At 46.9% G+C, this 27,987-nt stretch overlaps 1 protein-coding gene across 3 annotated transcripts; it reads right to left on the bottom strand.

Annotated features, from left to right (window-relative positions):
- Positions 1-1,964: 1,964 nt before the first annotated feature.
- HTR3B (5-hydroxytryptamine receptor 3B) lies at positions 1,965-27,880 on the bottom strand. 3 transcript variants are annotated; one of them, XM_081889936.1, is made up of 9 exons: positions 27,197-27,880; positions 17,000-17,072; positions 12,290-12,334; positions 11,881-11,990; positions 11,155-11,324; positions 10,112-10,269; positions 7,202-7,412; positions 6,074-6,274; positions 1,965-4,983 (listed from the first exon to the last, which is right to left on the bottom strand). In XM_081889936.1, the coding sequence occupies exons 1-9, from the start codon at positions 27,304-27,306 to the stop codon at positions 4,724-4,726; spliced, it is 1,338 nt and encodes a 445-aa protein (XP_081746062.1). In that variant the 5' UTR covers positions 27,307-27,880; the 3' UTR covers positions 1,965-4,723. The 3 variants fall into 3 exon arrangements, with proteins under 3 accessions (XP_081746062.1, XP_081746063.1, XP_081746061.1); XM_081889937.1 differs by having other exon boundaries at positions 16,987-17,072; positions 27,197-27,879; XM_081889935.1 differs by having other exon boundaries at positions 1,966-4,983; positions 16,912-17,072; positions 27,197-27,879.
- Between the last annotated feature and the right edge of the window lie 107 nt (positions 27,881-27,987).

Consider the following 27,987-nt stretch of genomic DNA (forward strand, 5'->3'; position numbering starts at 1 on the left):
CAGATCGAAGTTCCATCTGGTCCAATGTCCTGGTATGACAGTAACCAGCCGGATGTTCATAGAGACGCCACAGCAGACATAAAATCATAGAATTGTAGAGTTGGAAGGGACCCTGAGGGTCATCTAGTCCAACCCCCTGCAATGCAGGACTATGCAGCTGTCCCATACAGGGACAAACTTGCAACCTTGGCATTATCAACACCACATTCCAACCAACTGAGCTATACATGAAAGTTAACAGCCCTCCCCTGCTTTTTGATCCACTTTAATTGGCAATTCACAGGTATAGTGCTTCTGGGTATGGAGGTTCTGCTTCACTATCGTGGGTTCAGTCAAAGGCATCTCTTAAATCAATTACATAACTGGAGGCAAAATCCCCCATCCCCTCTCCCCAGATAATGGTGACCCACAAAAGATGCCTTAATTTTAAAAGCATTTTAAAGCTTTTAACTTTTATGGGAGAGAGACAATGGGGAGAGTGTGCACCCCCTATAGGAGAGGAGGGTTCATTGCATCAGAAGCCCAGTGTGACTTAAAGGAGTTTAATATAATTCTTTTTCTCTCTTAATGTTGAGATATTTTGACATGGTTTTTTTCCCCCTGCTGAAACTCTTGCAAGGATGGAACTCCTCTGTTTCATGGCCTTTGCTATTAGCAATTGCTGGAAAGATCCAGGACGCTGGATTGCCCCCTCAAGCGCCTTTCTGCACGATCGAGATTGAACTGACCCCTGCTTTTTGTCGTTTCCATTTCTTCCGCCTGCCATATCTCCCACTTTCTTAGGCTTTTACGAGGGAGCCTGGCTGAGAAAAGAAGTGCGTAATGGCTTCCAAATTTATTTGCACGGCTCTTTGGAAATCAGAATTTATTATAGCGATAAGAAAACTTTCCCAAGTCGCATTCACGTCCTTAATAACAAAAGTGAACAAGGCTAATAAATCATATGCCCGGGGGGCAAAGTGGGGATTCGAATGGCTGTGGGATTGGAGTAAGGGATTCTACTGTATTTCATTGTTTAATTATCAGCTGCAGCAGAGCCAGCATTGGGGGCATTTAATTCATGCTTTACTTTTATTTCAAAATGCTGTAGAGCAGCCTTCACTAACCTGGTGCCCTCTAAAGTGTCAAATCCCATCAGTTACAGACATAGGAACGTAAGATCTTTCTGGATCAAGCCAATGGCCTATCTAAAACAGCATCGAATTTTCACTGTGGCCAACCAGGTACTTGTGGGAAGCCCTTAAGCAGAAGCTGAGCACAAGAGCAATCTCCCTCCTGTGGTATCCAGCAACTGGCATTCAGAAGTATTATTGTCTCCAGCCATGGAGGCAGGGCATAGGCACCATGTCTAGTAGCCATGGATGCCACTCATATCCAGAACAATAATAGCCACTACTGAGTCACCACCAGCCACCAGAAGCAGCAGAGAAATATGTCGGGGAGAAGCAGTATGAGGTTGAAAGGTGAGCGTTAGGAGGCAGAGGGTTTCAGGAATAATCAGAAGAGCTTGCCGTAGCCCCCACAGCCCACCTCCTGAAGAAGTGGGATCTGGGGGTGGTCACCCGTGTTGGTGGGGTGAATCCGCCAGCAGCTATTGGATAGAGAGGAACTAAATTCTAAGACAACCTGATGTTCTCCTGCTGCTTTGGATTACAGCTGCTGGCTGTTGTCTGAAACATCTGCACCTACTAAGGAGTAGTCACCAGGAGAAGCAGGGTTGGAGACTGACATGGAAGGAGTCTCTTGGGAAAACCTGTAACAGCCAGGAGACAAGAGGCAGAGGCAGGAGAAGCTGTGGCGTTGGAGAGTGAAGAGGTAAAGGAAAAGGACCCCTGGATAGTTAAGTCTAGTCAAAGGAGACTATGGGGTTGCGGCTCTCATCTCTCTTCAGGCTGAGGCAGCCGGCAATTTTCCACAGACAGCTTTGCGGGTGATGTGGCCAGCATGACTAAACCGCTTCTGGCCCAACAGAACACCGTAACAGGAACCAGAGCTCATGGAAATGCCATTTACCTTCCCACCGCAGTGGTACCTTTTTATCTACTTGCACTGGCATGCTTTCGAACTGCTAGGTTGGCAGGAACTGGGACCGAGCAACGGGAGCTCACCCTGTCGCAGGGATTTGAACCGCCAACCTTCTGATCGACAAGCCCAAGAGGCCCAGTGGTGTAAACCACAATGCCACCCGCATCCCTAGAGTGAAGAACAGGGGCAGGAGAAGGGAGAAGGGAGAGATAGGTCAGGCAGGTGTGTAGTCAAGGACTTCCACACCACCACCTCCTCCTTTCTCCACCTCTCCTGCTTTGCTGCCTCCCAGGACCAGAGGAGGATTGAAGTGGGAGGAGCAGGTGGAGTCTTTGCCTGCTCGCACACAGCTTGGATAGAGGAGATATGTAAGCCAAGGTCAGTGGCTGTGCCTCTCTGTTGTGGCAGCTGCTTCATCAGGTGCACACCTGGGAGTACATGAGAGATGCAAGACTGCAGAACACACCTTCCCCTAACTTGTAAGTGAACTTTAGACAATAAAGAGTTAATTTGTCACTCTGAACATTCCGTGCCTGACAGCATGGTGACAGCAGGGGACCAGGTTAGGGAAGGCCATGGTAAAGTTTCTCTCCCTTCCTCCAGTCTATGAAGTCCAAGCCTGTCAATCCAACACCTCCCACTCAGCTAAATTCACTTTGCAAAACGGCCAGTCCAGAGAGACTTCTTCTACCTGCTGCTGCTGCCTCCATTAGTGCTTAGCACTAATTGCCCATGAAATGCTCCTACCACCGCTAATGAAACGATGAGAGCGTGAGGCAGTTTTCAAACCACCTCCACCAAATAATCCCCCCTCTCCTCTTCCAACCCTCCCTTTTCCACCTCCTCCAGCTCTGGAAGAGGAGGCAAGGAAGAGGACACAGAAACCCCTCTCAGGGCCTACTTGATAACAATGATGGGCTCTGTGTCCCTTGTGCTAAGCCTCTGGGAATCACCAGCATCCAGCAATCGATGCAAGCTGAAAACTGCGGAATCTGATACCTCGTAGAGCAATGGTTGCTAAGCCTTTATTTTGGGCTGACAGCCAGATTCACCTTTGATTCCTCCCCTATTCCTCATCATGGCTAAAATCTGAAAAATGGGCAGGCTTCGAGTCCTCAAGGGGTGCTGCTGTTGCATCCCATAATGCTCCTTCCTTATCTCCTCATTTGATGCCACTTCACCTAAACTTCTGATATCCCTATTTTTCCTTCTTTCACCATATCTTCATCCCTCCATCTCCCCATCATTTCGTATATCATGTTCCGAGTGAAATATGGAAAACTGAATAGTTGTGATTCCACAGAGGTCCAAACCTTCCTTAAGGAAGGCTGCCCTATGGAAATCAGTGGAGCTAGTGACTCATGGTTAGCTGAAGTCTCGTTGGTTTTGAAACTAGTATGTTTATTGCTATAAACTTATTACAGTTCATTTCCATACATTACTAATTTTTGCAAACTCCCCCTGCCAGGAAATCCTAATGAAGTGCCGCTCAAAGGGTCACCTCATTTTTCTTGATGTTCTTCACCGCATCTTAACCACGGGTGCTGAAAAAAGCCTAGGAGAGGCACTTCCATCATCCCAAATGCATTTGCATGGATCTTATGAGCAAAATAAGCCCTGGAGATGAGGTTAATGATGCCCCATTTGATGCACTGATTGGATTGGGTTTGGGAATGATACTGCAATCATGGCTTTGTGGAAAGACAGAGGTTGAATTGGAGAGGAGAGGCATTCTATAAAGCATGATGGCAGTGGAGTCAAAGACATGGTGCCCACTTTATCATCATGTTTTCTCCTGGGTTCCTGAAGCCCTGCTAGAAAGACCTCTGTGATGATACTAGTTTCTCAGAGAGTTGAAGGCAATATAAGAAAAGAGGTATTGTTGCCCATAGCATCAGGAAGGTGACCTCCAGATTTGATGGACTCCAACTCCCATATCCCATTGGTTCAACTGATTGGGGCTAATAAGTCCAACAACATCTGGAGGGCAACTCATTGCTACATCTGCCCAGTACTACTCACTGTGTGTGGTAATAACCCTTAGCCCAGTAACAAAAAAGTGGAGAGCTGGAAGGAGAGATGAGACAGAAGGAACAACTAGATATGACCTTAAACAAGTCTTGGCCATTAATATAAAAACATAACAAGAATCTGGCTGTTGGGTCAGGCCAAAGGCCCACTTAGTCCAGCGTTCTGTTTTCGCAGTGGCCAAACAGGTAACCGGTAACCCTGAAGCAGGACTTGAGTGCCACCTGAGTGCAGGTTATTTTGTGGGGCAATAACACACATAACATCTGGAAAGGAGGGACTGATGTTTGCCAGGACTGCAGCAGGAACTGAGAGGGGCTTTGGTCATTTCCTGCAGTCCTGAGGACAGTCGCTTCTCTGAAATAGAAGAAAAAGCTTCAAATTCCCGCTTCACATCTGCTGTGATCCCTATGATTATTTCGTCTGTGATTATGGATGCTATCTGCATATTTAATATATATATACGCATGCATGTTAAATTCATTTAACTAGCCTAGACTAGTCAACAGAGAAAGCTGAGACAGCGCTTGAGTGCCAAAGGTGATGCCCCACATTTTAAATTGCGCTCTCCAATGCTGTAAGTGGGCATAATGATTTGACTGTGAATGTCATTTAAAATGCCCATGTGGCCATTCTTCAGTGCCATGTTGGACTGCCTTGCCAGCTGCCCCTACTGGGAGCTCCACGTCCCCCAGAGAGAACCCATTGTGACTGCATACACAGCCAGCACTAAAAGATAGGCCCGGAACAGGAGTTTGTCAAGCTTGTTTGCAAGAGAGAGCCAGTCGCCGTCCACTTTGGCAGCAACGCCTAGGGCACGAAAGTGGGAGCTGATGGGGAGGAGTTCTCTTCGGATCTTCTCCATTGGGGGTGTGGCTGTCCCAGTGGCATGGTCTTTTACAGATGAGCCTTCCCAAGCCAAGGGTATCCCTGCAGAAAGACAGAGGCACTTCATCATGTTGGAAGAAGAGATGAATGAGGGCTTGCTTCACTTTCATTCCTAACCCAATCCATTCTTACAACTCAGTCCTGGGCAGGCATAGTTCCTTGTTGACCTCATGCATTGGACTGGATCACCCTCAGAGTGCCTTCTAAGACTACAATTCTAGAGTTTTACCTACAAATCTATGAGGTTTGTGCCTGGGCAGTCCTTAAGAACATAAGCAGAGCTGTGGGAGGTCAGACCAATGGGCCCATCTAGTTCAGCCTTTCCCAATCTGGCATCCTCCAGATATTTTGGTGTGTAACTCCCATCAGTCTGTGCTGCCTGGGGCTCATGGGATTCATTGTCCAAAATATCTGGAGGATACCAGGCTGGGGAAGTCTGCTCTAGATTCAAGCTGGTTCCCCACAGATGCCTCCTAAAATCCTACAAGTGGGGCAGAGGGAAGGCACAGCCATGCTTCATCATTGCTCCTCCACAGAGTTCAAGATGTAGGCTGCCTCTAAAGTTTCAATATAGACACCATGGCTAATTGCTATTGGTAGATCTATTCTCTTTCTTGAAGTTGCTCCATCCTCTTCTACAGTGGTACCTCTGGATGCGAATGGGATCCGTTCTGGAGCCCCGTTCGCATCCTGAAGAGAACGCAACCTGCGCCTGCATGTCTGCACGTGTGTGGGTCACCGCTTCTGCACATGCGTGTGACATCATTTTGAGCATCTGCACATGCACAAGTGGCAAAACCTGGAAGTAACACGTTCCGTTACTTCCGGGTCGTCACGGAGCGCAACCTGAAAATGCTCAGCCTGAAGCAACTTTAACCCAAGGTATGACTGTAAAGACATTTAAGCCAAAGGCTATTGCTCCATCTTGTGGCAGTGAGTTCCACAAATTAATGATGTATTGTGTGAAGAAGGGCTTTTGTATGCCTGCAATCCAACAACAGTTAGTGTTATGGGCTGACACACACATCCTCCGCTCCAGTTCTAGTTCCGTGGGAAGACCTCATTTCTATCCACTTTCTTATAGTTTTATAAACTCATTTTCTGTCTCCCATTACTTCTTGGCCTTCTGTACCTGCAGCAGTGCCAGCTTTTTCTCCTGCGCTCCTAGCTGCCTTGGCGTTTTCACCCGTGGCGTCAACAGCGTTCCTGCAGCAGTAAGAAGCAAAGGGCTTATCCCGTGTGCAGTCATCACCCAAGTGGAGGAATTTGATGAGGAAGATGGATTTGGATAGGCTGAGGACCAGCAGAGCCATGCAGATGGTGAAGAAGGCACCTGAGACAGAGGTAAGAGGAGGAGGAGATACTTGTGAACCATTGGCATTGCTGTGATCCAGCACACAGAGCCCATATAAAGAGACTTCTCCAGTGAGAATGATGACCACAAGCCAAAGGCACTTATCCAGAGACTCTTGCATTGCCCCAAATCTATCAGGTATGGGGGGAGTCAGTGAACTCAGTGAACTGGCTGAGGTGCTTTGTTCTCTGCCCTATAGGGCAGCTAGCAAAACCAGCTGGCCAGCTCCTTGATAACGGAAGCCTGGCCAGGTTAGCTGATCCAGGGAGCCACATGGAGCCCTGCTGCTCTTATCCAACAGCTGCTTCAGGCTTGGCTCCCCAGCAACTCACCTAGAGTACCTGCTCCCCAGCCACCTGCCTGCCTTGGGCTAGGTTGGCACTGCTCCATCACCATTGCTTTACAACCTCAGTGAGAACTTTGATGCCTGCTTTGCAATCCTTGCTTCCTCCTGTATGCCCTCTAAAGGCTCATACAGAAACAGGACAGGCACACAAGAACACACACCTGAAGCACTGTGGGATATTTCCCAAGAGGGGATGCTGTGTTTTGGGACCCACTTTAGCCAAGGCTATTGCTGCAGAAAAGCTCATTTGGCACCCACGCATTTTGCCTGCAGCAGAAGATTGGTTTTCTGCTGTGACTTATTTTGGTTCAATCACAACCAGCTCCTATTGTCCTGGTAATAGTGCAGTGGCTGGAAGAATGAGCTCTATACCTCCTGGTGCTCCAGTTAGAATATTGCCCCTGCTGGGTTTTCTTTAGGTAAACCACAACCTCACTGCCTCAGTGCTTTCACCTGCAATATGGGCATAATACTATGCCTTTTAAAAATTACCCTATATGAAGCCTTGTGCTATTATTATTAAGTTATACTCGTATTAGTGCTACCCTGTTTCCACTCACTGATCAGAGATGTGCCGATCCCAGTACTTGGCAGCTCGTCTGACATGTTGACTTTGAAGAGAGTGTAACCAACCAGCACGCTGGTTTTGAATGTTATCCTTGTTCCAGAATTCGGGGGCAGGTAGAAACTACCCAGGTCCACAACAAGCAGGAAGATGCTGGGAATCAGCAAGCTGACCACGTAGAGCAGGGGACGTCTGGTGATAACAATCTGGAGGGATCAGATGGAGGAAGAGGGTGGGCAATTAATGAAACTTCAGAGATAAGGAATTTATACTGCCTCTGGGGCAGTGATCTATCTTTCTCTACTGTTCTGCCTCAGCTGACCCACTGAGCCACAATGGTGACACCAGTTTCCTTAAGGGCATAGGAGTTCACATACTTCTGGAAAGCCTGCTCCTGCTATTGCTCCCTAGAGACTGATATCCAGGGACCTCTGAACTTGGTGCTTCTGTATAATAGCTGTTCTGCTTGCTTTTAGTGAAGACAGTACAAGTCAGATGTGGCATCCAGAACAGAAAAGGCAGCTTGTTATAAATGTTTCCAATCCGTGCTGTTCTGTACTAAATTCAGTTGCTTACACAGATATGCCAAAGTTTGTGATGGAGTTATTCTAGAGAGTTCTGTTCACAATTCTGCTGTTGTTGTTGCTGCAGCTGTTGTTATATTTATATCCCTTCTTGTCTGGAACTGGATCTCAAAGTGGTGTACATAGTTATCCTCAAAACAACCCTGTGAGGTAGGCTGCACTGAGAGATTGGCTCAAGATCACCAATGAGCTTCATGGCTGAGTGGGGGCTAGCATCGTGATCTGACATTTTAAATGCACTGGCTGGCCTAGGAAACATGGGAGGGAGGAGAGAGCAATGCTGACGTTGGTCACTAGCTATCAGTTCCTTATTTCATTGAGATTTGAAAAACCACAAAATTAGAAAATTTTGTGTTGATTGAAAGCTTATGTAGTGTTAAACCCGCAAATAAGCTTTGCTTGGCCCCATACTATATTCCTCCACGAGTGGGAGCCTGATTCCTTTGAGAGGCACAATTGTTTTCAAAACCATTGTGTCTGTTGAATGCTCAGAAATTTGAGATGACCCCACACGGCGATTTCAAATGAGGACTGTGGGGTATGAACCTCTCAATGAGATTTGGGCCACCCTGTATAAAACATCGTCATCAGGAACTGGTATCAGCATGTTCCTTCAGAATCTTCAGCTCTTTTCTGGGCAGGGTTTTGTGGAGGTGTCCATGGTCCTGAACTGCAACCTATGATTCTCTCAGCAACCAAATCCTTCCTTTTCCATCCTGTCTAACAGGCGATGGAGCTCATTGCCTTTAAATTCCCCAGCACAAGGAAGGAAGCAAAAAGAGGAGAGCGCTTTCGATTTAGTCGTGTTTGCCATTAGACACCCTTCAGGTGCTAGCGATATTATGCCACCATTTCATTATCCATTAACGCCAGGTAATAATAATAAGTACACAAAAGGTATTTGCAGCCCATTGGCGCTAATGAAGGGAATCAATCTCATTCGGTGCCCGTTCAGCAGCTGCAGGCTGGAGATGGAATATTATCCAAGGTTAGGTGCCAACTGTCTTGCTGGCGGAAGACCCCACCAGCACTCAGTCTTGCCTAGCTGCCTTCATGAGGCGAACGGGGGCCGACAGTCAGACACAGCTTTGCAGCTGAAGCTGGCACCTTTCCCTTCTCATTTATTCAGCAAAGAAGCACCAGATAATGGTAAGTTTGTAGATTCTGTGCGAAGGTAGCATTTCCTGTGCTGGAGTGAGAAGGGTTGAAATGCTGGGTGTGTGTGCTGAATTTGTGGTGAATGTCCATGTATGGTAATGGTGTGTGGTTTGTTTGTGCCATGGCCACTACAGATATGTGACACTTGAAGCTATGGGGGCTAGCTGGGTTTTTTGCCCTGGGTGAAGACTCCATTGAGGTTCTCAGCCTGTGTGTGTGTGTGTGTATATAAATGTATAAATGTGCATAGGTAAAGGTAAAGGGACCCCTCCATGGCCGACTCTGGGATTGCGGTGCTCATCTCGCTTTATTGGCCAAGGGAGCCGGCGTACAGCTTCTGGGTCATGTGGCCAGCATGACTAAGCCGCTTCTGGCGAACCAGAGCAGCGCACGGAAACGCCGTTTACCTTCCCACCGGAGAGGTACCTATTTATCTACTTGCACTTTGTCATGCTTTCGAACTGCTAGGTGGGCAGGAGCAGGGACCGAGCAATGGGAGCTCACCCTGTCATGGGGATGCGAACCGCCGACCTTCTGATCGGCAAGTCCTAGGCTCTGTGGTTTAACCCACAGCGCCACCCGTGTCCCTTATAAATAGCGTGGTGCAAAACTGGGAGTTTGACCCGGGTGAAATAAGGACTCTGCAGTACAGTCATCTGAAGAAGCAAACAGGATGAGTGAAGAGGAAGTTGGAAGAATTGGAAGACAGAAGAAGAAGCATGAAGAAAGAAGAACCAGGAAGATCCTTACTAGGTGCAAACCAAATTTCTCTTACTCGTAGCACTGAATCACATTACAGCTGATTGGAAATCTTGGGTTCCTAACAATTATCACATCATTACTGATTTCAAAGTAAAAAAATGTATTTTTACCACAGGGCACTTAGAGCAGCTTCACAATGTGAGGATTATTATTTTTTAATCAAATGCAAAAGTGCCGTTTAAAAAACACAACTATAAATGAATGAACAGCAACCATCTAAACTACAATACAAAAACCAGGCAACAGTAAAGCTGAAGGACCAGGTTTAGCCAGGAAGCCTTTGTGAACGAGAGATGAGAACAAGAACAAGAGGACATGGGGGCATTAAATGATGCCATTAAGGGAAGAGAAAGGAAGAGGAGAGGATAGAGTGACCAGGTCACAATGTTCCAGGTACTTACATGAAACCGAATCTGAGCAATGCTCCCAGTCTGCGTTTGCAGGATACGCCGCTCAGAGAGCACAGACACCAACTCCCATTCTCCATCATTTAGAAACAACTTCTGGTCACTCTTGATCTCCTCATATCTCCTCCAAAAAGCAAGATCCACATCCTGAACTAAAAAGGATACAGTGGAAAAAAATGACAAAACAATTAGTCATGCACATTTAAGATCAAGTCCAGTGGTGAACAAAATGTTACATTACAGCCTCACTGCACATTTAAAGCACATTGCATCCCCCAAATATTCCTAGGAACTGTAGTTCACCCCTCACAGAAGTACAATTCCTAGCCTAGCCCCCTCTGCAAACTAAACTTCCCAGGATTCTTTTCCAGTAATGTGGAGAACTCAGAGGGAGCAAACAGAGTCAAGACATTAGTTCTCATGATGGGGAGAAGCCAGACTGTGGGTACCTATCATTCCAAGGTATACTGTATCTCCTTGCCCCTTCCCCCTTAGAGCCAATTCTTGTCCTGCAAAGTAAGGCAAACGTGAAGCAAAATAAAGGTACCCTGTATCCAACACAAGAGTCTAGTCTCCTAGTTATTAGAAGAGCAATCAATCCTGCCCCAAAAACCTGTTTGGGGGCTTAAATTCTCTCTGATCAGTTGAGAGGCATCTCATCTGGTCTGACCAGACTCCCTGTAGTTCCTCCCTTTGGTCAGCAGTGGGTGGTGGTGATGTTGTAAAAGCAATGATAGAAACTGAGGAAGCGGCCTCAGACTATTGGTTCATCTAGCACAATATTGCCTATACAGTGTTCTTCAACCTTGAGTCCCCAGATGTTGGTAGCCATGGGCTAAGCTAACTGGAGATGATGGGAGTTGTAGTCTAGCAACATCTGGGGGTCCAAGGTTGAATAAGTGGCTCTCCCAGTCCTACCTGGAGATGCTGGGGATTGAACATGGGACCTTCTGCATGCAAGGCAGGTACTCTACCACTGAGCTACAGATTTTTCCCCTAATAACACCCAGTTCCTGGGTTCAGAACTCCTGACTCACCTGTGTGCAAAGCACTGCTGAAAGTCAGGCTGCAGTTCTGTGTGTCAAATGGGAAAGTGTACATTTCCAGGATGCATGCGGACACCACCTGCATGGGTTTGTAATTCTTGATCACACCACTGGCATTCAAGTAGACAAATGGGAGATCTGGGGATTTGCTGGCATCCACGCTATACCAGGAAGAGAGAGAGAGCAGAAGGACAGCCCACGATGTATTGTACATTACCTGGGAACATTACTTCCACTGCTAAATATTTCATTTTTGTTCAGGCATGAGTGACATTTGTAACCTCAGAGCTTGGAAAGAAGGGAATGGAACAACTCCCCTCTGAGTTACTCCATTCCTTACTTCCTAAGTTCTGAGGCAAGAAATGTCACTCATGGGTTGTCAAATGTCCCCTCTGAGTTGTTCCATTCCCTTCATCCTTTTGGTCCTTCCTTCCTTCCTTCCTTCCTTCCTTCCTTCCTTCCTTCCTTTCTTTCTTTCTTTCTTTCTTTCTTTCTTTCTTTCTTTCTTTCTCTTTCTCATATATCTGCAGTAGGCCTCCAAGGCGGCTAAAACCAATAAACCATATTTATTACTATAATATAATAAAATGCCACTGAAAAGCAACAATATCAAAACATCTTCAGCTTAACAACTGCAGCCCGAGGTGAAACCTACTTAAGAGGAGTTTATGAGACCCTGAGTCACCATCATCTCAAACCAACAAGGTCCACACTTACGATTCACCAACAATAATATCAGGAGCCCAGATGCGGTGAATGGGCAAAGAGATTTCTTGGATCCCATCATAACGACTAGAATTCCAAGTGAGATACTCATCCTTCCAGATCTGCAAAAGAGAGAAAGGAACATGTCTAGCTATTTCTAAACTGTACTAAAGTCAAATGTATCATGATGGAAGCTGAGATGCGTCTGTTTAGTTTTTGGTTAGAGAAGTGGGGGAAATGGGTGGAGAGTTGAATTTAAAAATGGGGGGGGGAGGAAGAGAGGGCTACTTGGGTTATTAGGGAGGCCTGGCTTACTAACAATTTATATCTGGAGCACCACCTCATACAGCAAGGATATGGAAGCTGTGGCCCTACAGATGGGGGGGGGGGACACTATCAACCCCAGTCAGTATTGTCTTACCTGCCGATACCAAATGCTTGTTTTCAGTTTTTGATTCTGAGCATCCTGGAAAGGAAAAAGATGTAAATTGTGCAAATCATGCAGACAACAACAATCATTATGATGGAATACAATGGAATCAGGAAATTATCAGTGTTGCACATTTGCCTAGAGAGTTAAACAGGTTTTGCCTACTGTTAAACAGGATGTTTTCATGTGGCTTCAAATCATCTCCATCCCTGTCTCTCCCATTGCAAATTCAAACAGTATGACTTGTATGGAACTAGATCCACTTAAGTGTTCTAGGGACATGGCTCAAGAGCCCAGCTGGTGTTGGACATGGGGCCCAAGCCATGCCAGAGTGGGGTGCAACTCTTTTGCCTCTGTCTCTGATCAAAGGTGGGAACTGCAGGGGAGACCTGCCTGAGATTCTCTTAAGAGCAGTAGGTCAGAGCAGGTCATATGTTACTTTATGACTTTCCTGCAGGAGGGATAGAGGACCCGGGACCCTCTGTATGTTGTTAGACTCAAACTCAGGGGTCAGCAACCTAAGGCCCATGGGCCACAAGCAGCCCATGGGGTCGTTCAACTGGCCCATGGACCCCCACCACCCACTTGGTCAGCTCTTGTGCGCCACCCTAAACCGTCAAGGAGCAGAGTGGGGACCGCCTTCCGCAATGCTGGCTGGATTCCCAATGGGAAGCTGCACACACCTCCTTTGCACCGGAAGGAGTGCCGGAAATAGCGTTTGCACATGTGTGTGCACACACACACACTGGCCCACTGTGGCGTCTGCGGGACCATAAACCAGCCCAAGCGACAAAAATTTTGCCGACCCCTGCTCTAACTCCCAGCAGCCCCAGCAACTAGTATGGTCAGTACTTGGGGATGATAGAAGTTGCATCTGGAGATCCACAGATGCTGCTGAACCTTGTTCTGGGTTAGATTTGTATGCAGGTTTAAGCGATGAAGAAACAGCTTTGCCTGTTTCTTGTGCTGGCTGGAATTATTCTGCCTTATCACATTGCTGCCTTGCCCCATCTCCAGATTTGCAGGAGCTGCACCTGGAATCCAGCTAAGAAAGAAAAAGGAGAACCAATCAATTTTGCCAAATGGACAACTCTCTGGAGGCCCATCTCCATCACTGTCTTCTCCTACACCTGGCTGGCGCTGTTTTGTTGACCCTCGACTCTCAGGTACCCCCCTCTGTCTGCTGCTCCTTACAGTAAATTACCATTGACAAAATGGCACACCGCTGCCGGCTGTTGACACTATAAACGAATCACCCATCTCTCCCTCCCTACCACCCTAATTAGTTACTCTGACATTAATCAGGTTGCTAAGAATAATGCATATTCTCTACAAAAGCGGGGCTTGAAAACTGGGCAGCGTTGATTGCCTTCTTCTCTGGAAGGTTCACAATTTGGAAGCATCCCTTGCTAGCAAAGAGAACAACAGAGAAATAATTGCGGGGGGGGGGGAGTGGGGAGTAAGAGAGATATTTTGCCACTGTGCTGGTGAAACGGCCACCATATCTCATGCATGCTCAGGCTGAGAGGAAAAGGGGGGGCAGCTCAGAAAATATTTTGAAGTTAAAAAATGGTAGTCCCACTTTCTAAGGAACCCTGCCACAGTCCCCCCCCCCAACCACACACACTTATAGCCTCGCAAGTGGCAGGATGCTTATTCAAGGACACACTTCAGCCCTGCAGAAGCACTCAAGGAGGGCATGAATGGGGCTGGTAAGGGGTGTGGCCCTAGGGAAAGGAGGGGCAGCTTGGGGAGAGATCCTGATGGCCAGACAGAGAGGGTTGGAGGGCTGGATTTGGCTCGCAGGCCTGAGATTCCCCACTCCTGTTTTAAGTCTTCTTAAGCATACCCCCCCCCCACATTGTATGAACAGGCTAATTCTTATCCCCATCTCTGCTTCCAGCACCTTTCCTGCTTATCACTGGTGTATCAGCACTCTTTGCTTTGGGCAGCCCATAGGCTGTTGACGTTCCCTCCATCCCTAGTGCCAGAGTTGAGGGAGTTGGGGGGGGGGAGTCAGAAAGTAAAACTTGACTCCCCTTCAGAGTTTTCCTCCATGCCAGCTGGCCAATATAATTGCTTCTCTCGTTGTGCCATTTGAAACTATTCCTTCCTCTCTCGCTTTGGGTGTGCATGTACGGATCCCCTTCCATCTTGCTTGTTAAAAGCAAAGGATATTTGGGAGAATTGGAATTCATTAGTCTCCCTAACATAGGAAGCCTACTTTAGTCTTAAATTGGTGGTTAGCAAACATGCAGATAATTCCTCTGCATTCTTATTTATCTTTCCCCCAGTTCGGCATCCTGTTGGAACAGCTGCCTCGGCGTCTGTCTGGGAGGCTCTAAGTCAGTGGAGTGGAAGACGGAGGTGCGTGGAATTCGGCACTGACGAAACTCAATCTAAACAAATTGGAGCTCTTTCTCCGTTGACTAGATTATCGGTCTAATCAGATTTCCCCAAGGCCCTCCTAATAACTGGAGAGTCTCAGACTGCTCCCCGCCTTTTATGTGCGCGGAACAGGAGGCAAAAGATCAACAAAAGGAGTCGCAGGCGACAGGGAAGATGGGGCGGGAGCACTTTGCGTGCCGCAATGCCTGCCGAATGGCTCCTCTATTAGCGTGCACACCTGCCGAGGCCTGGGAGGCATCGAGCGCTCTTGCAGAGCCAGCGGCAGCGTCTGACAACAGTGATTACACAGCCAAATCTCTCCTCTGATCACCGGGGGGTACAAATACGGCCGCCTTCCGTGTAAGTTGATCGTACAAAACAAAATCAGTCCCTTGCAAGCTCTGGGTCTTGTGGAGCCACTGCGCTTTCCATCATATGGGCATGGGAACCTGCCGGATATGGAGCCAGACAAAAACAAAGTCTGCCTAGCTCAGTACAGTGGTACCTCTGAAGTCGAAAGGAATTCATTCCGGAAGTCCGTTCGACTTCCAAAACGTTCGGAAACCAAAGCCGGTGGCAGAGGAACCCTCTCCGGCACCCGGGGTGGAACGTCGAGGGGCAGGGTGAACCGCCCAGTGGCGCACGCATGGTGACTGTACGGACTGTGCATGTGCAGCATCCCATACAGAGTGCGCATGCGCAGCAGCCCATACGGTCACCGTGCAAGAGGCAGCCCATATGGACGCCCATATGAATGGCATACGAGAGCAGCAGCCCATATGGAGACCGCATGAGCGGCGCCCATACTGACTGCATGCGCCCTCTACAGCTGGGGTGAGGCAGGGGCCATCTTGTTACCCCCCAGAGTGGCACCCAGGGCAGACCGCCCCCTCCACACCCCACTCTGTACACCCCTGACCAAATGGCGGCTTCCGATTGGCTGCAGGAAGCTCCATCAGACGTTTGGGTTCCAAAGAACATTTGCAAACCAGAACACTCACTTCCGGGTTTGCGGGGTTTAGGAGCCAAAACGTGTGAGTACCAAGGCTTTTGGGATCCAAGGTACAACTGTATTGTCACTTCTGACAGGTAGTGATTCTCCAGAGTTTCAGGCTGGTTCCACCTGGAGGTGCTAGGAACTGAGTTCAGGACCTTCAGCATGCTAGGCAGATTCTCTACCACTGGGCTCCAGCCCTTCCCTCTTACATAGTGGTCAGGGGGTTGAAGACCCCTTACTGTTGCCACAGCAGAGTCCCAGCCTCCAGCAACTCAATCAGTATGAAAGGGGAGCTTTTTAGCAACTATATACTCCAGAGATAAGCATTTAGGAACACTGAAAAAGCAAGGTGCCTCAGTTTCTAGAGAATGGTGTGCAAATTCTATTATGTATGATGAAACTTCTCAGAAAACACAACTTGAGTCACTCCAGAAGGAGATATTGGAGCACTCCAAATCATTTGCCCAGGTATGTGCACAGAAAACAGTATATCTAGCTTTCAGAAAGGAGGAGAGCTTAAAAGCTCTTTCCATGGCAGGAAAACCTGGTGCGGAAAGGTCTCTCTGCCTTGCTTACCAAGTTCTGGGAAGATCTTGCATAGCCTCTGGAGGCCATGAAATCTCATGAGATCTCGTATGGCCCTGTAAGATTTTGCAAAGACTTTCCCAGAACTCAGTAAGAAGTCTGAGAGCTTAAAAGCTCTTTCCACACTGGGAAAACCTGGCACAGAAAGAGCTTTCAAGCCCTCAAACTTGCATGGCTTTAATTTGCATGATTGCATGCTGGCCAGCCACCAAGTGCCTAAAGCTGCAAGTTAAATGCACGCAAGCTGCAAGTCAACTGTACATGTATTTTTGCACACATTACTTAGCCGGATGCCAGCACTGCAAAGTTTGAATTCTGAAAGATGGTTTTGTTTTAGTTTGTGTCTTGTTTCGCAAAGTTCCTTTCCGGGTAGGTTTGCCTTCAAAATGTTGACTGAATCAAATCCCTGGTCTCTGGAAGTGCTGCAATATTCTTCTGCAGATCTTCCAAAATTGCTGTTGCAGACAGGGTTCGATTTAATGCAGAGCTACTTGCACCCAACCCACATTTAGACCTCAGTGACTACAGAAGCACACCACACATGGGCTCTAGCCCCTGTTTAAAGGTGTTCGTCTTGCAGAGACTTCATTGCTATTCTACCCTGCAGGTCAACAGCTTTAAATGAGCTAGAAGCTCTCTTTACCACGTCCAGTACTGCATGCACAAAAAGGTCAAGATAGACGATGGTGGGCTTGCTCCAATTTCTGACAGGCCTCACTCCCTTGCTGTACTTCTTCAGAAGCCGCCGGGTCAAGCGGTGCAGTGTGGAGTTCCTGGGTCGCTGAGTAGCTGCAGCCAAAATACCTGGCAAGCAAAGAGACTCAGGTAATTAAGTGTGATGGGAACGTGACAAAAAGCTGACAACACTTTCTTGGGAAGGGCTGTTCTTCCTGAAGCACTTGGACCCTTCAGGATGGGACAAAGAGCCTAACAGAGAGGTATTAACTTAAAGCCTGGAGTGGGCCAGCTGGTACGTGGACTACCACCTCTGGTGAAGTCAGGGTAGCAAAAATGCAGCCAATAAAAAGGCAAATCTTAAAAAAATGTAGTATAAACACTGGCAACTGGGAAACACAGGCCTGCCAGCGCTCCAATTGGAAGAAAGCCTTTACCAAAGGTGTTGTGGGCTTTGAAGACACTCAAACTCAGGATGAAAAGGAGAAACGTGCTAAGAGGAAGGCCCACTTGGAAAACCCTCACCATGATCAACTCTTGCCTAGAAATCCATGTACCTACTGTGGAAGGATGTGTGGATCCAGAATTGGCCTTCACAGTCACTTACAGACTCACTGTTAAGACCATGTTTATGGAAGACAGTCTTACTCAGCTATGAGGGATCGCCAAAGAAGAAGATATAGATGACTGATGCCCTTCTTTGGAAATTAAACCAGTGTCCAAACTTTAATATTCAAAAACTTTACTTGCAGAAGCTTACACTTATAGTCGAATTAAAACAATATTTACAGTCACATGCTTATCCAAGCAGGGGCTTACAGTCTCTTTTTCTAACTTCCAAACAACTGCATTTTCCTGTTTCCAGAGCTCAGCGCTCAGCCTTCTGTATCCCAATGAAGACATGCCTTGCAGGTCCTATGAGAGATTTCCACCTTCTTCTGCATTTTTGCTTTATTTCTTACAAGCAGAGAAGAAACACTCGAACACACTACAGTATTCAACTTAGTAGTGTTCACAGTCGATTGTAAAACACAGCCATCTCACCTCAGATAAAAGGGAGTCTATTCTTCACTAGATACCTCCCATGTGACCAACGTTAGCCAATCACACAAGAACTACTAGAACTCTCTAGAATTCAGTTACCAATCATCAAATTTAAACACATAGTAATTCATACATGAATTTACAATTTCAGTGAATTAAATTACTATACTTAACAACCCCCACAGAGTCCTATCCTTTTTCTAGTCTCAGCCAGTGTGGTGCAATGCTTAGAGTTTTGGACTATGACTGGGGAGATGGGGTTCAAATCCCCTCTCAACCCTGAAGCTCACTGGGTGACCTTAGGTCCATCACTGCTTCTTGGCCTAACCTACGTCTCCCTAAACCACTTTCTCCAACTCATTGACTGAAATGTGTTTTCTTCTTCTTCTTCTTCTTCTTGGGCAATCATTCATAGTCAAGTAAGATTGTATTCCATCAACACAGTTTTACAAGTGAGTCCGTAAGTGACAGTGGAGGCCAATTCTGGATCCACACATTCTTCCACAGTAAGGACATAGGTTTCCAGGCAGGAGTTGATCATGGTGAGGGTTTGCCAAACATGCCTTCCTCTTAGCACATTTCTCCCATTCATTCTGAGTTCGAGCATCTTCAAAACCCATCACACCTTTGGTAAAGGCTGTTCTCCAATTGGAGAGCTTGCAGGACAGAGTTTCCCAATTGTTGGTGTTTATACTACATTTTTTAAGATTTGCCTTGAGAGAGTATTTAAACCTCTTTTGTTGACCACCAGTATTACACTTTCCATTTTTAACTTCGGAATAGAGTAGTTGCTTTGGAAGATGGTAATCAGGCAACTGCACAACATGACCAGGCCAACGAAGTTGATGTTGAAGAATCATTCATCCTCACCACCACCATATCTGTATCCAAGGCTGTGATCCTGTGTATACTTAGTGATTTGGATGTTATAAATTCCCAGGGAACACAATGGAACTTGCTTCTGCACAAATATACTTTGGATCAGGCTATAAGATCCTTAAGGCTTCTGTCCCTACCAAGGGAAGCAGAAGGAGTAAAGCTCAATCTGGTAATTGGATACATTTGGCATCAGTTGTCAGGTGCAGAGGTTGCCTGTGGTTAGGAAAGAGAGTGGTGTTGGTCTGGCTTTTGCACTATTTCTGCCTTTCTCCTCTGACAGCTCATGTCACCCAACAGCCAGCCTACTGCCTTTCACCAAGCTCTGAAGTCACTTTAATTTTTAAGATAATAGACTATGTGTTTCCAGTTAATGGGCTTTTTCTTTTCATTCAGTGTTCTGCAGATCTCATTCAGGAATCTAGACCACAGAAGTGAATGTGGAATAGGAATTAGTGAACCCCGAAAGCCACATGGTTTGGGAGCTGATGAGATTGTGCCTGATCCTGTACTCAGATAATTTAGTTCTCTCTCTCTCTCTCTCTCTCTCTCTCTCTCTCTCTCTCTCTCTCTCACACACACACACACACACACACACACACACACACACACACACACACCAACCCACCCACCCTTTCCCCCATATGAGCAAGCTTCTTTACTGGAACAAAAAAATAAAATCTGTTTGCATAGCAGGAGAGAAAAAGAGCCAGGGATGTGGGAGCATTTGGGCGGCGGGGGGTGGGGGAGAGGGAGATACGGAGACCCAAAATTGCATGTGACACATTCCTGAGTGGCCCCTCAGAAATGCAAAAAGATTCTCTCCCCCGCCCCCTGCTCACTGTTCCAGCTGGCCCTTGGGGAGCTCAGCCTCACCAACTCATTGGGCTGAAGCAAATTGGCAACGTGTGTGAGCAAAATCTAATCTGCAAGGTCCGAGATGTACGCTTTCTCCCACTCGCCGGGCCTCTGATAGCTGTTTTGATGAGCTGCTGAAGGGACCAGAGTTCCAGCAGGAAACTGTAAATGAGATGTCCTCTCTCAGCACGCTGAGGCTGCTTATGTCCATTTTTTATGAAGGATGCCATGTCAGGAGCTGGGCTGGGAAGCGATCCCTATCTTTGATCAATGTCACAGCAACCAGAATGTTACGGACAGGGCTGCAGGTGTGTTATCCTCAGCAGAGCCTGCGGAATAGCAAGCCCTGATTTCATCTCAGCCAGGAGGCAAAAGCATATTTCCTTACTCCTTAACTGGAATCAGAATGATAAAAGGAATGTTGTAAAGGGGAAACTGGAATCAAAGTGGCCTGAAGAATAAACTCAGGGAATATACCCTAGAACAGGCATGTCCAACAGGGAGATAATGATCTACTGGTAGATCGTGGGGTGTTCCTGGTAGATCCTGGTAGATCTCTGGCCCCTCAGTGATCCCCTCCCCCCCCCAAAAAAAACTTCGGCTTCGGCTTTCCCAAAAAAGCTCGACAATTATGGCTTTCAAAAAAAACTCCACAACTATGACTTCCTAAAAGAAGCTCAACAACTTTGCCTTTCCAAAAAAAGTTCAACAACCTCAACAACTCTGGTAGATCACTGCCAGTTGTTTTTTTATATACTGTAAGTAGATCGTAGTCTATTAGGAGTTGGACGTCCCTGCCCTAGAAATATGGTTTGTGTTCTTGTTAAAGACTTGGTTGGGGGATATGGTTAGAGTACAGACTAGGACAAGGGAAACCAGGGTTCAAATCCCCACTCAGCCATGAAGCTCACTGGCTAACCTTGGGCCTGTGTTCGTTAGAGAAAGAGGTAATGATATAAATGCATGAATCAATCAATAAATGTGTCAGCTGTTAAGAGAGCAGGTGCTCAAAGTGCCAAAATATTTTATTATGCACAACATCTTTCAAAATTATGAACTTGCTTCATTAGTGGCTCTGCTTCTCACCACCAACCTATAAATATAAACACCTGTGGCTTTCACCTTTGCTGTTTTGTACCGCATCTATTGATTGATTTCATAAAATTCAAAAACCACTTGATTATAAGAAACCTCAAAGTGGTTCACATAAGATAAAACAGTAAAAAAAATAAAATTGTAACCTTACTTTAAAGTACCTAAAACTTAAAATACAAAAACAGATTAAAATTACCTCAACTTTCTTAGCATCTGTGTAGGCTTGTCAAAACAGAAATGTTTTCAGGAGGCACCCAAAAGAGTACAGTGGAACATCGGATTGCGAACGTGATCCATGCGGGAGGCACGTTCGCAACCCGTAGTGTTCGCAACCCACAGCGCCGAGTCTGCGCATGCATGTGACGTGATTCAGCGCTTCTGCACACAGCGCCGAAACCCAGAAGTTACCCATTCCAGTACTTCCAGGTTTCATCAAATCCGTAACCTGAAAACGTGTAACCCGAGGTACCACTGTACAGTGAAGGCACCTGCTTAATCTCAATAAGCAGTGAGTCCCAAATATGCACACTGTACTGGTCCCAGGGGGAGGTTTCTGTGAGGCGTGGTCAGAGTCCGGTCCTGGGTCACAGGTCTAGAGACAGTCCACCCAGGGTGAAGCGGGATCCAAAGCAAGAAGCCGGGCGTGGTCGGGAACTCTGGAAGAACAGGACTGGGTGCTGGCAGTAGCAGGTTTCCAGTTGCTCCCACAACCTGGGACTGGGCTGACTGGCCTTTATCTTCTCTGAGGCCAGGGTCGGTCCTGGCCCCCAGGTGACCCGCCTCTTCTGGCCTTAAGGTGAACATTCCTCCTGGGAGAAACCAGTTCCCTCCGTCTCTCTGCCCTGAGCCTCTGCAGCTCAGGAGAGGCTGGAGGGTTACTGGACCCAGGGGGAGACTCACCTTCCCCTGACAGGGCTGGGAGAGGCGCACCTGTAGGCAATATGTCCTCAATCACCTCCGGAGCCAGAGTGGATTCACCTGGTGCCTGCTCCTGAGGATCCAGCACAGGTGCAGGTGCTTCAGATGCAAGGCCCTGCCCCAGCTCAGCCGGCCCTAGAGGCGGGGACTCCTGTGCAGGCCGGGATTCCTCCGGTTCAGGCTCTGAATCAGATTCCCAGGCCATCACACACACACTACGAATTGCAGTAGTCTTAACTTGGAAGTTGTCAGATATCTCTGCCCAGGAATGGCTGTAGCAGCTGACTATGAGGCTGCTGCCAATCACTCCCATAGCCCGGTTGACCAGGAATGTACAAAGACAAGGAAATGTTTCTTACTGCGCACTTTTTATTCAGTGTTTACAGAGAGAGGCTATAGAACCCAGCCTCTTGGATAATGGCATTGTCCCGAGTGAATCTCCATCCCCCATCTCTCCCACTTCCTCTTTCGTCACTTCTATGGGTGCTGCTACGTGCCCTTTGTCTTTGAGCTCTCTGCTCTCCTACTTTCAAGGCTTGCCAGGTTCTGGGAGGGGGGTCTGGAATGCTTTCTAAAGACACTGAGCCCATCAGCTGTCACCCCCTTGGTGCTCCCTCTTCCTCCTCCTCCTCTCCCATGATTTCCCAACTTTCCCCCTCATCTGCCTCTGAGCTGTGACCCCTGTTGTAATTCTAAACCGTCTTCCTCTTCCTCCTCCCTGGAAGGGTCAAGCTGGGGAGGCAGTCTCCACCATTTCTCCTCTCCCCAGTCCCTGACACTGACACACCAGTCTCATCTGGTAAAGGCACTCTACCACACCTGGGCCTCTATGACAAAGCTGGGTTGAGGAGCACCCCACATTGTGAACCTGATCTTTTGGGACAGCTGTTCCAAAACTCTTCCCATCATGGACGAGCAGAAAATTCCTGAGGATCTTGGAGAACCACTTAAAGATTTTTTTGCCCACCGTAGCAATTGGAGAGCACAATGCTAAACGATGCGTGTTTTTTAATTGTGCTTTTGCAGACACAGACCACCCGACTGAAGCTCACGGATCACCAAGGGTTCACAGACCAGTTTGGGAAGTCCAGCTTCCCAAGATGGGGAATCTGTGGCCCTCCATATCTTGTTGGACCACAGCTCCTATCACTCCTGCCCACTGGCCAGGCTGGCTGGGGCAGATGGGAGATGGAGCCTACCAACATCTAGAAGGCTACGGCTTCCCCATCCCTGCTTTGGGGTAAGTGATGCCCCATTCATAAATACAGCTGCCCCATTCATAAAATCTGCATCAGGCAGATTTTTAAGCTTGATGCAATCCCAAAAACAGTGCAATGCATGGAAGTCCTGCTGAAGACTCAACGCCCGCTGGCCTGTGTCCAAAATGGAACCAAGTTAGAGACTTTAACCTGCTACACCGATTCAGAAGTCAAAACCGGACGTTTCCATGGGGACAGCAATGCTCGATGGAGTTAATGATGGTGCTAAAAATAAGCCTAATAATGATCAATTGTCGGCTGTGGCGCAATATCGTTGCGAGCTTTGTGCCCACCTGTCCCCATTGTGGCTACCACCAAGGAACGTGATGCTTCTGGGCTGCGTTCCAGCAAGAACTGTGGAAACAAGCAACGTGCTTGAGCTAATGTCAGGGACAGAGACGGCTCTCATCATTAGCAGCTGCACATTTCCTTCGGCAGCCTGGAAGCGTTTGCAAATGAGGCTCCTAAAACTCAACTGTCAACGGAGCTAAACGAATAGACGTTGTTGATAATAACAACACCTCCCCTGTGTAGGAGCACACAAGGAAGTAAGGCTGAAGTGGCCACATTTCAAAGCTGCAAAGTATCTTTGGGGTATTAGCCCCCTGTAGCAAACATTCACGTGCTTTAATCCTACCCTCTGGGAGTGTCAGAAACATTCCTCGCCAGTTTGGCCGCAGCTTGGGAGTTTTGTGCTGCTTCGGTGAGGCTCTGGGTTGTGATAGAGAGATACCACCAGAAGCATGATGCAATCAAGGGAAGGGAGATGCTTACACAAGACCTTGGCATCAGTGGAGCAACTCAGAGAGTGAGAAATACTTGTTCCTCATGAAGAACCAGGAATGTCTGCTTGGCTTCTCAGTACATTGGCTCCCAGTATGTTTCTGAGGACAATTCCAAGTGTTGGTGCTGACCTTTAAAGTCCTAAACGGGCTTGGCCCAATATACCTGAAGGAGCGTCTCCACCCCCATCATTCTGCCCAGATGCTGAGGTCCAGTGCCGAGGGCCTTCTGGCAGTTCCCTCATTGCGAGAAGCAAAGCTACAGGGAACCAGGCAGAGGGCCTTTTCGGTAGTGGCACCTGCCCTGTGGAACACCCTCCCATCAGATGTCAAAGCGATAAACAGCTACCTGACATTCAGAAGACATCTTAAGGCAGCCCTGTTCAGGGAAGTTTTTAATGTTTGACACTTTAGTGTATTTTTGGTCTCTGTGGAAGCCGCCCAGAGTGGCTGGAGAAACCCAGCCAGATGGGCAGGGTACAAATAAATTATTATTTTGTTGTTGTTGTTGTTCTTGAGATTTTATTTATTTCATAAGATTTATACACTTTACAGGGGACCTCAAAGTGGTTTACAGAGAGAATAAAAGGATAAAATTGTAAGCAAGAAAAATTAGCAACAATAATTTAAGACTTTTGAAAAGTTAAAATAACAATAAACTAGAAACAGATTAAAGCTTGCATCAGCTTTCTAAAGATCTGGACAGGCTTGTCTAAAAAAAAAGTTTCATCAGGTACTAAAAAGTGTGCAGCAAAGATGCCTGATATCATTAGGCATGGAGTTCCAAAGGGTAGGTGCTGCCCCACTAAAAGACTGAGTTCTTACAAATGCAGAATGAGTGTTACGTGACACCTGTAACCCTACCAGTTCTACCAAACAAAGCAGTCAAAAGGGAGTATATGGGGTAAGGCCATCTTGTAGGTGCCTGCACCACAAACTAGATTTAAGGAACACTCATTTCAGAGTGCTTTGTAAACTGATAGTCATAGCCTCTTACATACTAACCTTTTATGCTCTTCCACTTCTGTTTAGTGCTCCTAACCCTTCTTTTAGATTTTTATAGTACCTCCTGTTTTAATAATTTTAGCTCTTCAAAACGTTTTACAGATTTTAAATGATTGCACCCCACCCTATTGATGCTGGTCTATGACCGTAATAAAGATTTGATGATGAATCTTGAAGGTAAACTGGTCCCAAGTTGTTAAGGGTTTATATACTAACACCCAGTGCTATTTTTCTAGAAAAAGAAGTGCCAGAACTCACTATGAACACCTCCCTTGTTCTCTTCTAATGGCAGTGGTGCCCACCTGAGAGGTGCTGGAACTGAGTTCCAGTGAGTTCTGGCTGAAAAAAAGAGCCCTAGTAACACCGTGAACTTTGCCCAGTACCAAATAGACAACCAGTGCAGGTCTCTGAGCACAGGTGTAATATGCTGACAAGGCCTCACTCCCATCAGCAGTCATGGAGAATCACTCTGCACTGACTGCAGGTTCTGGATCAAGCACAAGGAAAGCCCCACCGTAATCTAGTCAAGAAGTAACCAGCGTATGAACTACTGTGGCCAGCCTTTCCTGGGTAACTGTATTCTGCACCCATGACTCCCAGTTGCCTCTGTTTTGTGCAAAATCATAGGTTCACACACACAGAATGTCCTGACTATAATAGTCTTGCACATAGAGAATTTCCTTCCCTAAAGGGGTTGAAATCCAGCATCTCTGCACTCATTCCACCTCCTGCAAACATGAGTCCTGCTTTTGTGCATGCAAACCTTTCCATAGGCTGTGCCACTTCAGACTGCAGGGGGAGACTGGCAGTTTCGGATGCCCCCATAAAGAAAACAATCACCCTGCTTGTATTGGTTTGTTTGTTTGCTTGCTTGTAGCATTTGTACGGCTGCCCATCATTCCCTGAACAGCTCACAAGCAAAAAGCCAGGAAATGCAAGATGAAACTATCAAGATTTAGAATATAAAACCCAGCAAATGGCAGCATAAATATTTGATCAGCAGAGTAAAAAAAACAGTTCTGCAGCAGAAGTAACGGTAACACGATGGTAAAGAGGGGATTACAAGTGAGATATTAAAATCACAATTTTAAAAGTCTGGAGAGAACAACACCAAAAAGTATTCAAGGCCAAAATGTAAGCTCAAAGCAAGGTCATGGGAGTGGAGTAAGGGAAGGTGGATTTTACAACCATCAAAAATGTCTTCTCCTTTGGGTGACTGCTTTATCACCAAGAAAAGAACAATGTACATCACTTTAAAAAGAGGACTAAAAGGGGACATTGATTTGCATGTAAAAAATTTACATAGACTAAGTTATATGTGCATTTGGAGACAATTACTCTAGCTTTAATAGAAATACAGTATATCTCCCCTCAGTGGGGAAGACATGGGGCAGGTAGCCTGTGTTTATGCTCAGTTTGCTGTCCAGGTGCTGAAATTTGTTGATAGGCAACTTCTAATTCCCCTTGCTCTTGCTCTGTCTTTGTCAAATTCTTTAAACTGGGCAGCCCATCAAATAGAGAACTGTCTTCTGTGCAGCAAAACACATGGCCACCCTACCTTGGTAGTCACCTGTTGCACCCCACTTGACAGGACACTCAGAGTAGGGCCTGGGAAGTGGATCTTGAGTTTTAGGTGGAGGTCTCTATGGGAGAAGACGATCTTTCAGGCACCCCAATGCCATGAAGGCTTTAAAGGTGAGAAACAGCAGCTTGGACTGGGTCTGCGGATGAACTGGGAGCCAGCACAGCTGACAAAGCACAGGAGTCATGTGATCAAATCACCCAATCCCCACTGTATTATGGACCAAGTGCAGTTCAGATACATGTAAAATCCGGCATGTTTGAAAGAAGGGGTCTCGCCAGCAACCATGTTTTCTGCTTGCTTCAACACCTCCCCCCACAAACAGCACTAAAGCATGCAAAGTGCTACATTCCAGGTCAAGTCTCATTGCCACCTGATTTTGCTGCATGTGTGAACAGGGGCCCTAGTGGCTATAACATCAAGAAGAATTCCACCACCTTATTACCTTTCAGGGTGGACTTCTGGCTAGCTTGCTGGTTCCTTTTCTAGCTCACTGGTTGTTTTGTGTGCATTTTAACCTCTTGCATTAGCTGACACAAACCACCCTGAACTGTGAAAAGGTGGCTCAGAAGCGTACTAAATGAATAACTCATGACTCGCATACTTGACTGCTCAGGCGTTCAGCTGAGAGTCATCACCAAGTGCCAAGTTACTGAACAAGAAATGTGAGTGTATGAATTGACCCAGTGATCAAATCTTCCCTTCCCTTCCACTCTCTCCCCAAGTACTGTAGTCAAAACTGTAGTCTCCTCAGGGCAAGGACCTGCTTAGGTTGCCCTGAAAGATGCCATGTATACAGATGGCAATGTAATAATAACATACCTCAAATCTTACCTGAAACAAAAATGAGGAGCAGGAATACCTTCATCATCATCATAGCTACCACCTGGTAACTGACAGAATCTGATTTTTCCCAGGAAATGACTAATTCTCCAGCATCTCATCAGAGGAGCAGACAATTCTTAAGCAGGAAGTTCGCCTTCTCTCTTCTTGTCCGTTTCTTCATTGCACATCAATGAAATGTCCAGCACCACCAGTATTTCAAGCTCTGAAAGCCTTTCTGCGCTCCCACGAGATCTAACACTCGCCACCTCTTCTGCTTGGGAAAGTGATCACAGACAGCATTTTAATTCCGCTGACGTGCTGGTGCTAAGTGGCTGATGGCAATTGGTCTGGAGATGGAGAGTTGAGGTTGTGGGGGGTAAGAAATCCTACTCCTAACAGGATTTCGCAGAATGCTTTTACCTAGGAAGCTGTCTTATGCGACGGTCTTTGCAATAATAATAATAATAGCATCCCAAATAGATCCTCTGCATCAGACTTATGCACTGGCATCTCTGGCATTGACAGCAATTAACCTCACTGTCTTGAATTACCTCGGGTAATGGAAGCTTTCTGTTGTCTAATGAAGAACAATCACTAACACCGTAAGCCAAGGAGGAGGGAGGCTGGTGTTGGGAGATCCAGACTGCATGTCATCTTCTCGTCTCAACTCCCTTTAATTAAAAGACATGCTGTGCTGTGATGGATGGGAGAATTTAACAGCCTCATCTCAGAAGGGAAAGGAAAGCCCTCTTTTCAAGCAAGGTTATTCCAGGGGACCTGTCCTCTACCGGACTGGCACT

Source organism: Podarcis melisellensis (assembly GCF_964234715.1).
Source record: "Podarcis melisellensis genome assembly, chromosome: 15".
NCBI classification, from domain to species: domain Eukaryota; kingdom Metazoa; phylum Chordata; class Lepidosauria; order Squamata; family Lacertidae; genus Podarcis; species Podarcis melisellensis.

Coding starts and splice junctions, on each gene's coding strand:
- HTR3B (XM_081889935.1), bottom strand. CDS start 27,239: ATGATGATGATGAAGGTATTCCTGCTCCTCATTTTTGTTTCAG. Junction 10,270..11,154: donor CAGCAGTGCTTTGCACACAG/GTGAGTCAGGAG, acceptor TATCCTTTTTAG/TTCAGGATGTGGATCTTGCT. Junction 4,984..6,073: donor AAAAGCTGGCACTGCTGCAG/GTACAGAAGGCC, acceptor GTCTTTCTGCAG/GGATACCCTTGGCTTGGGAA.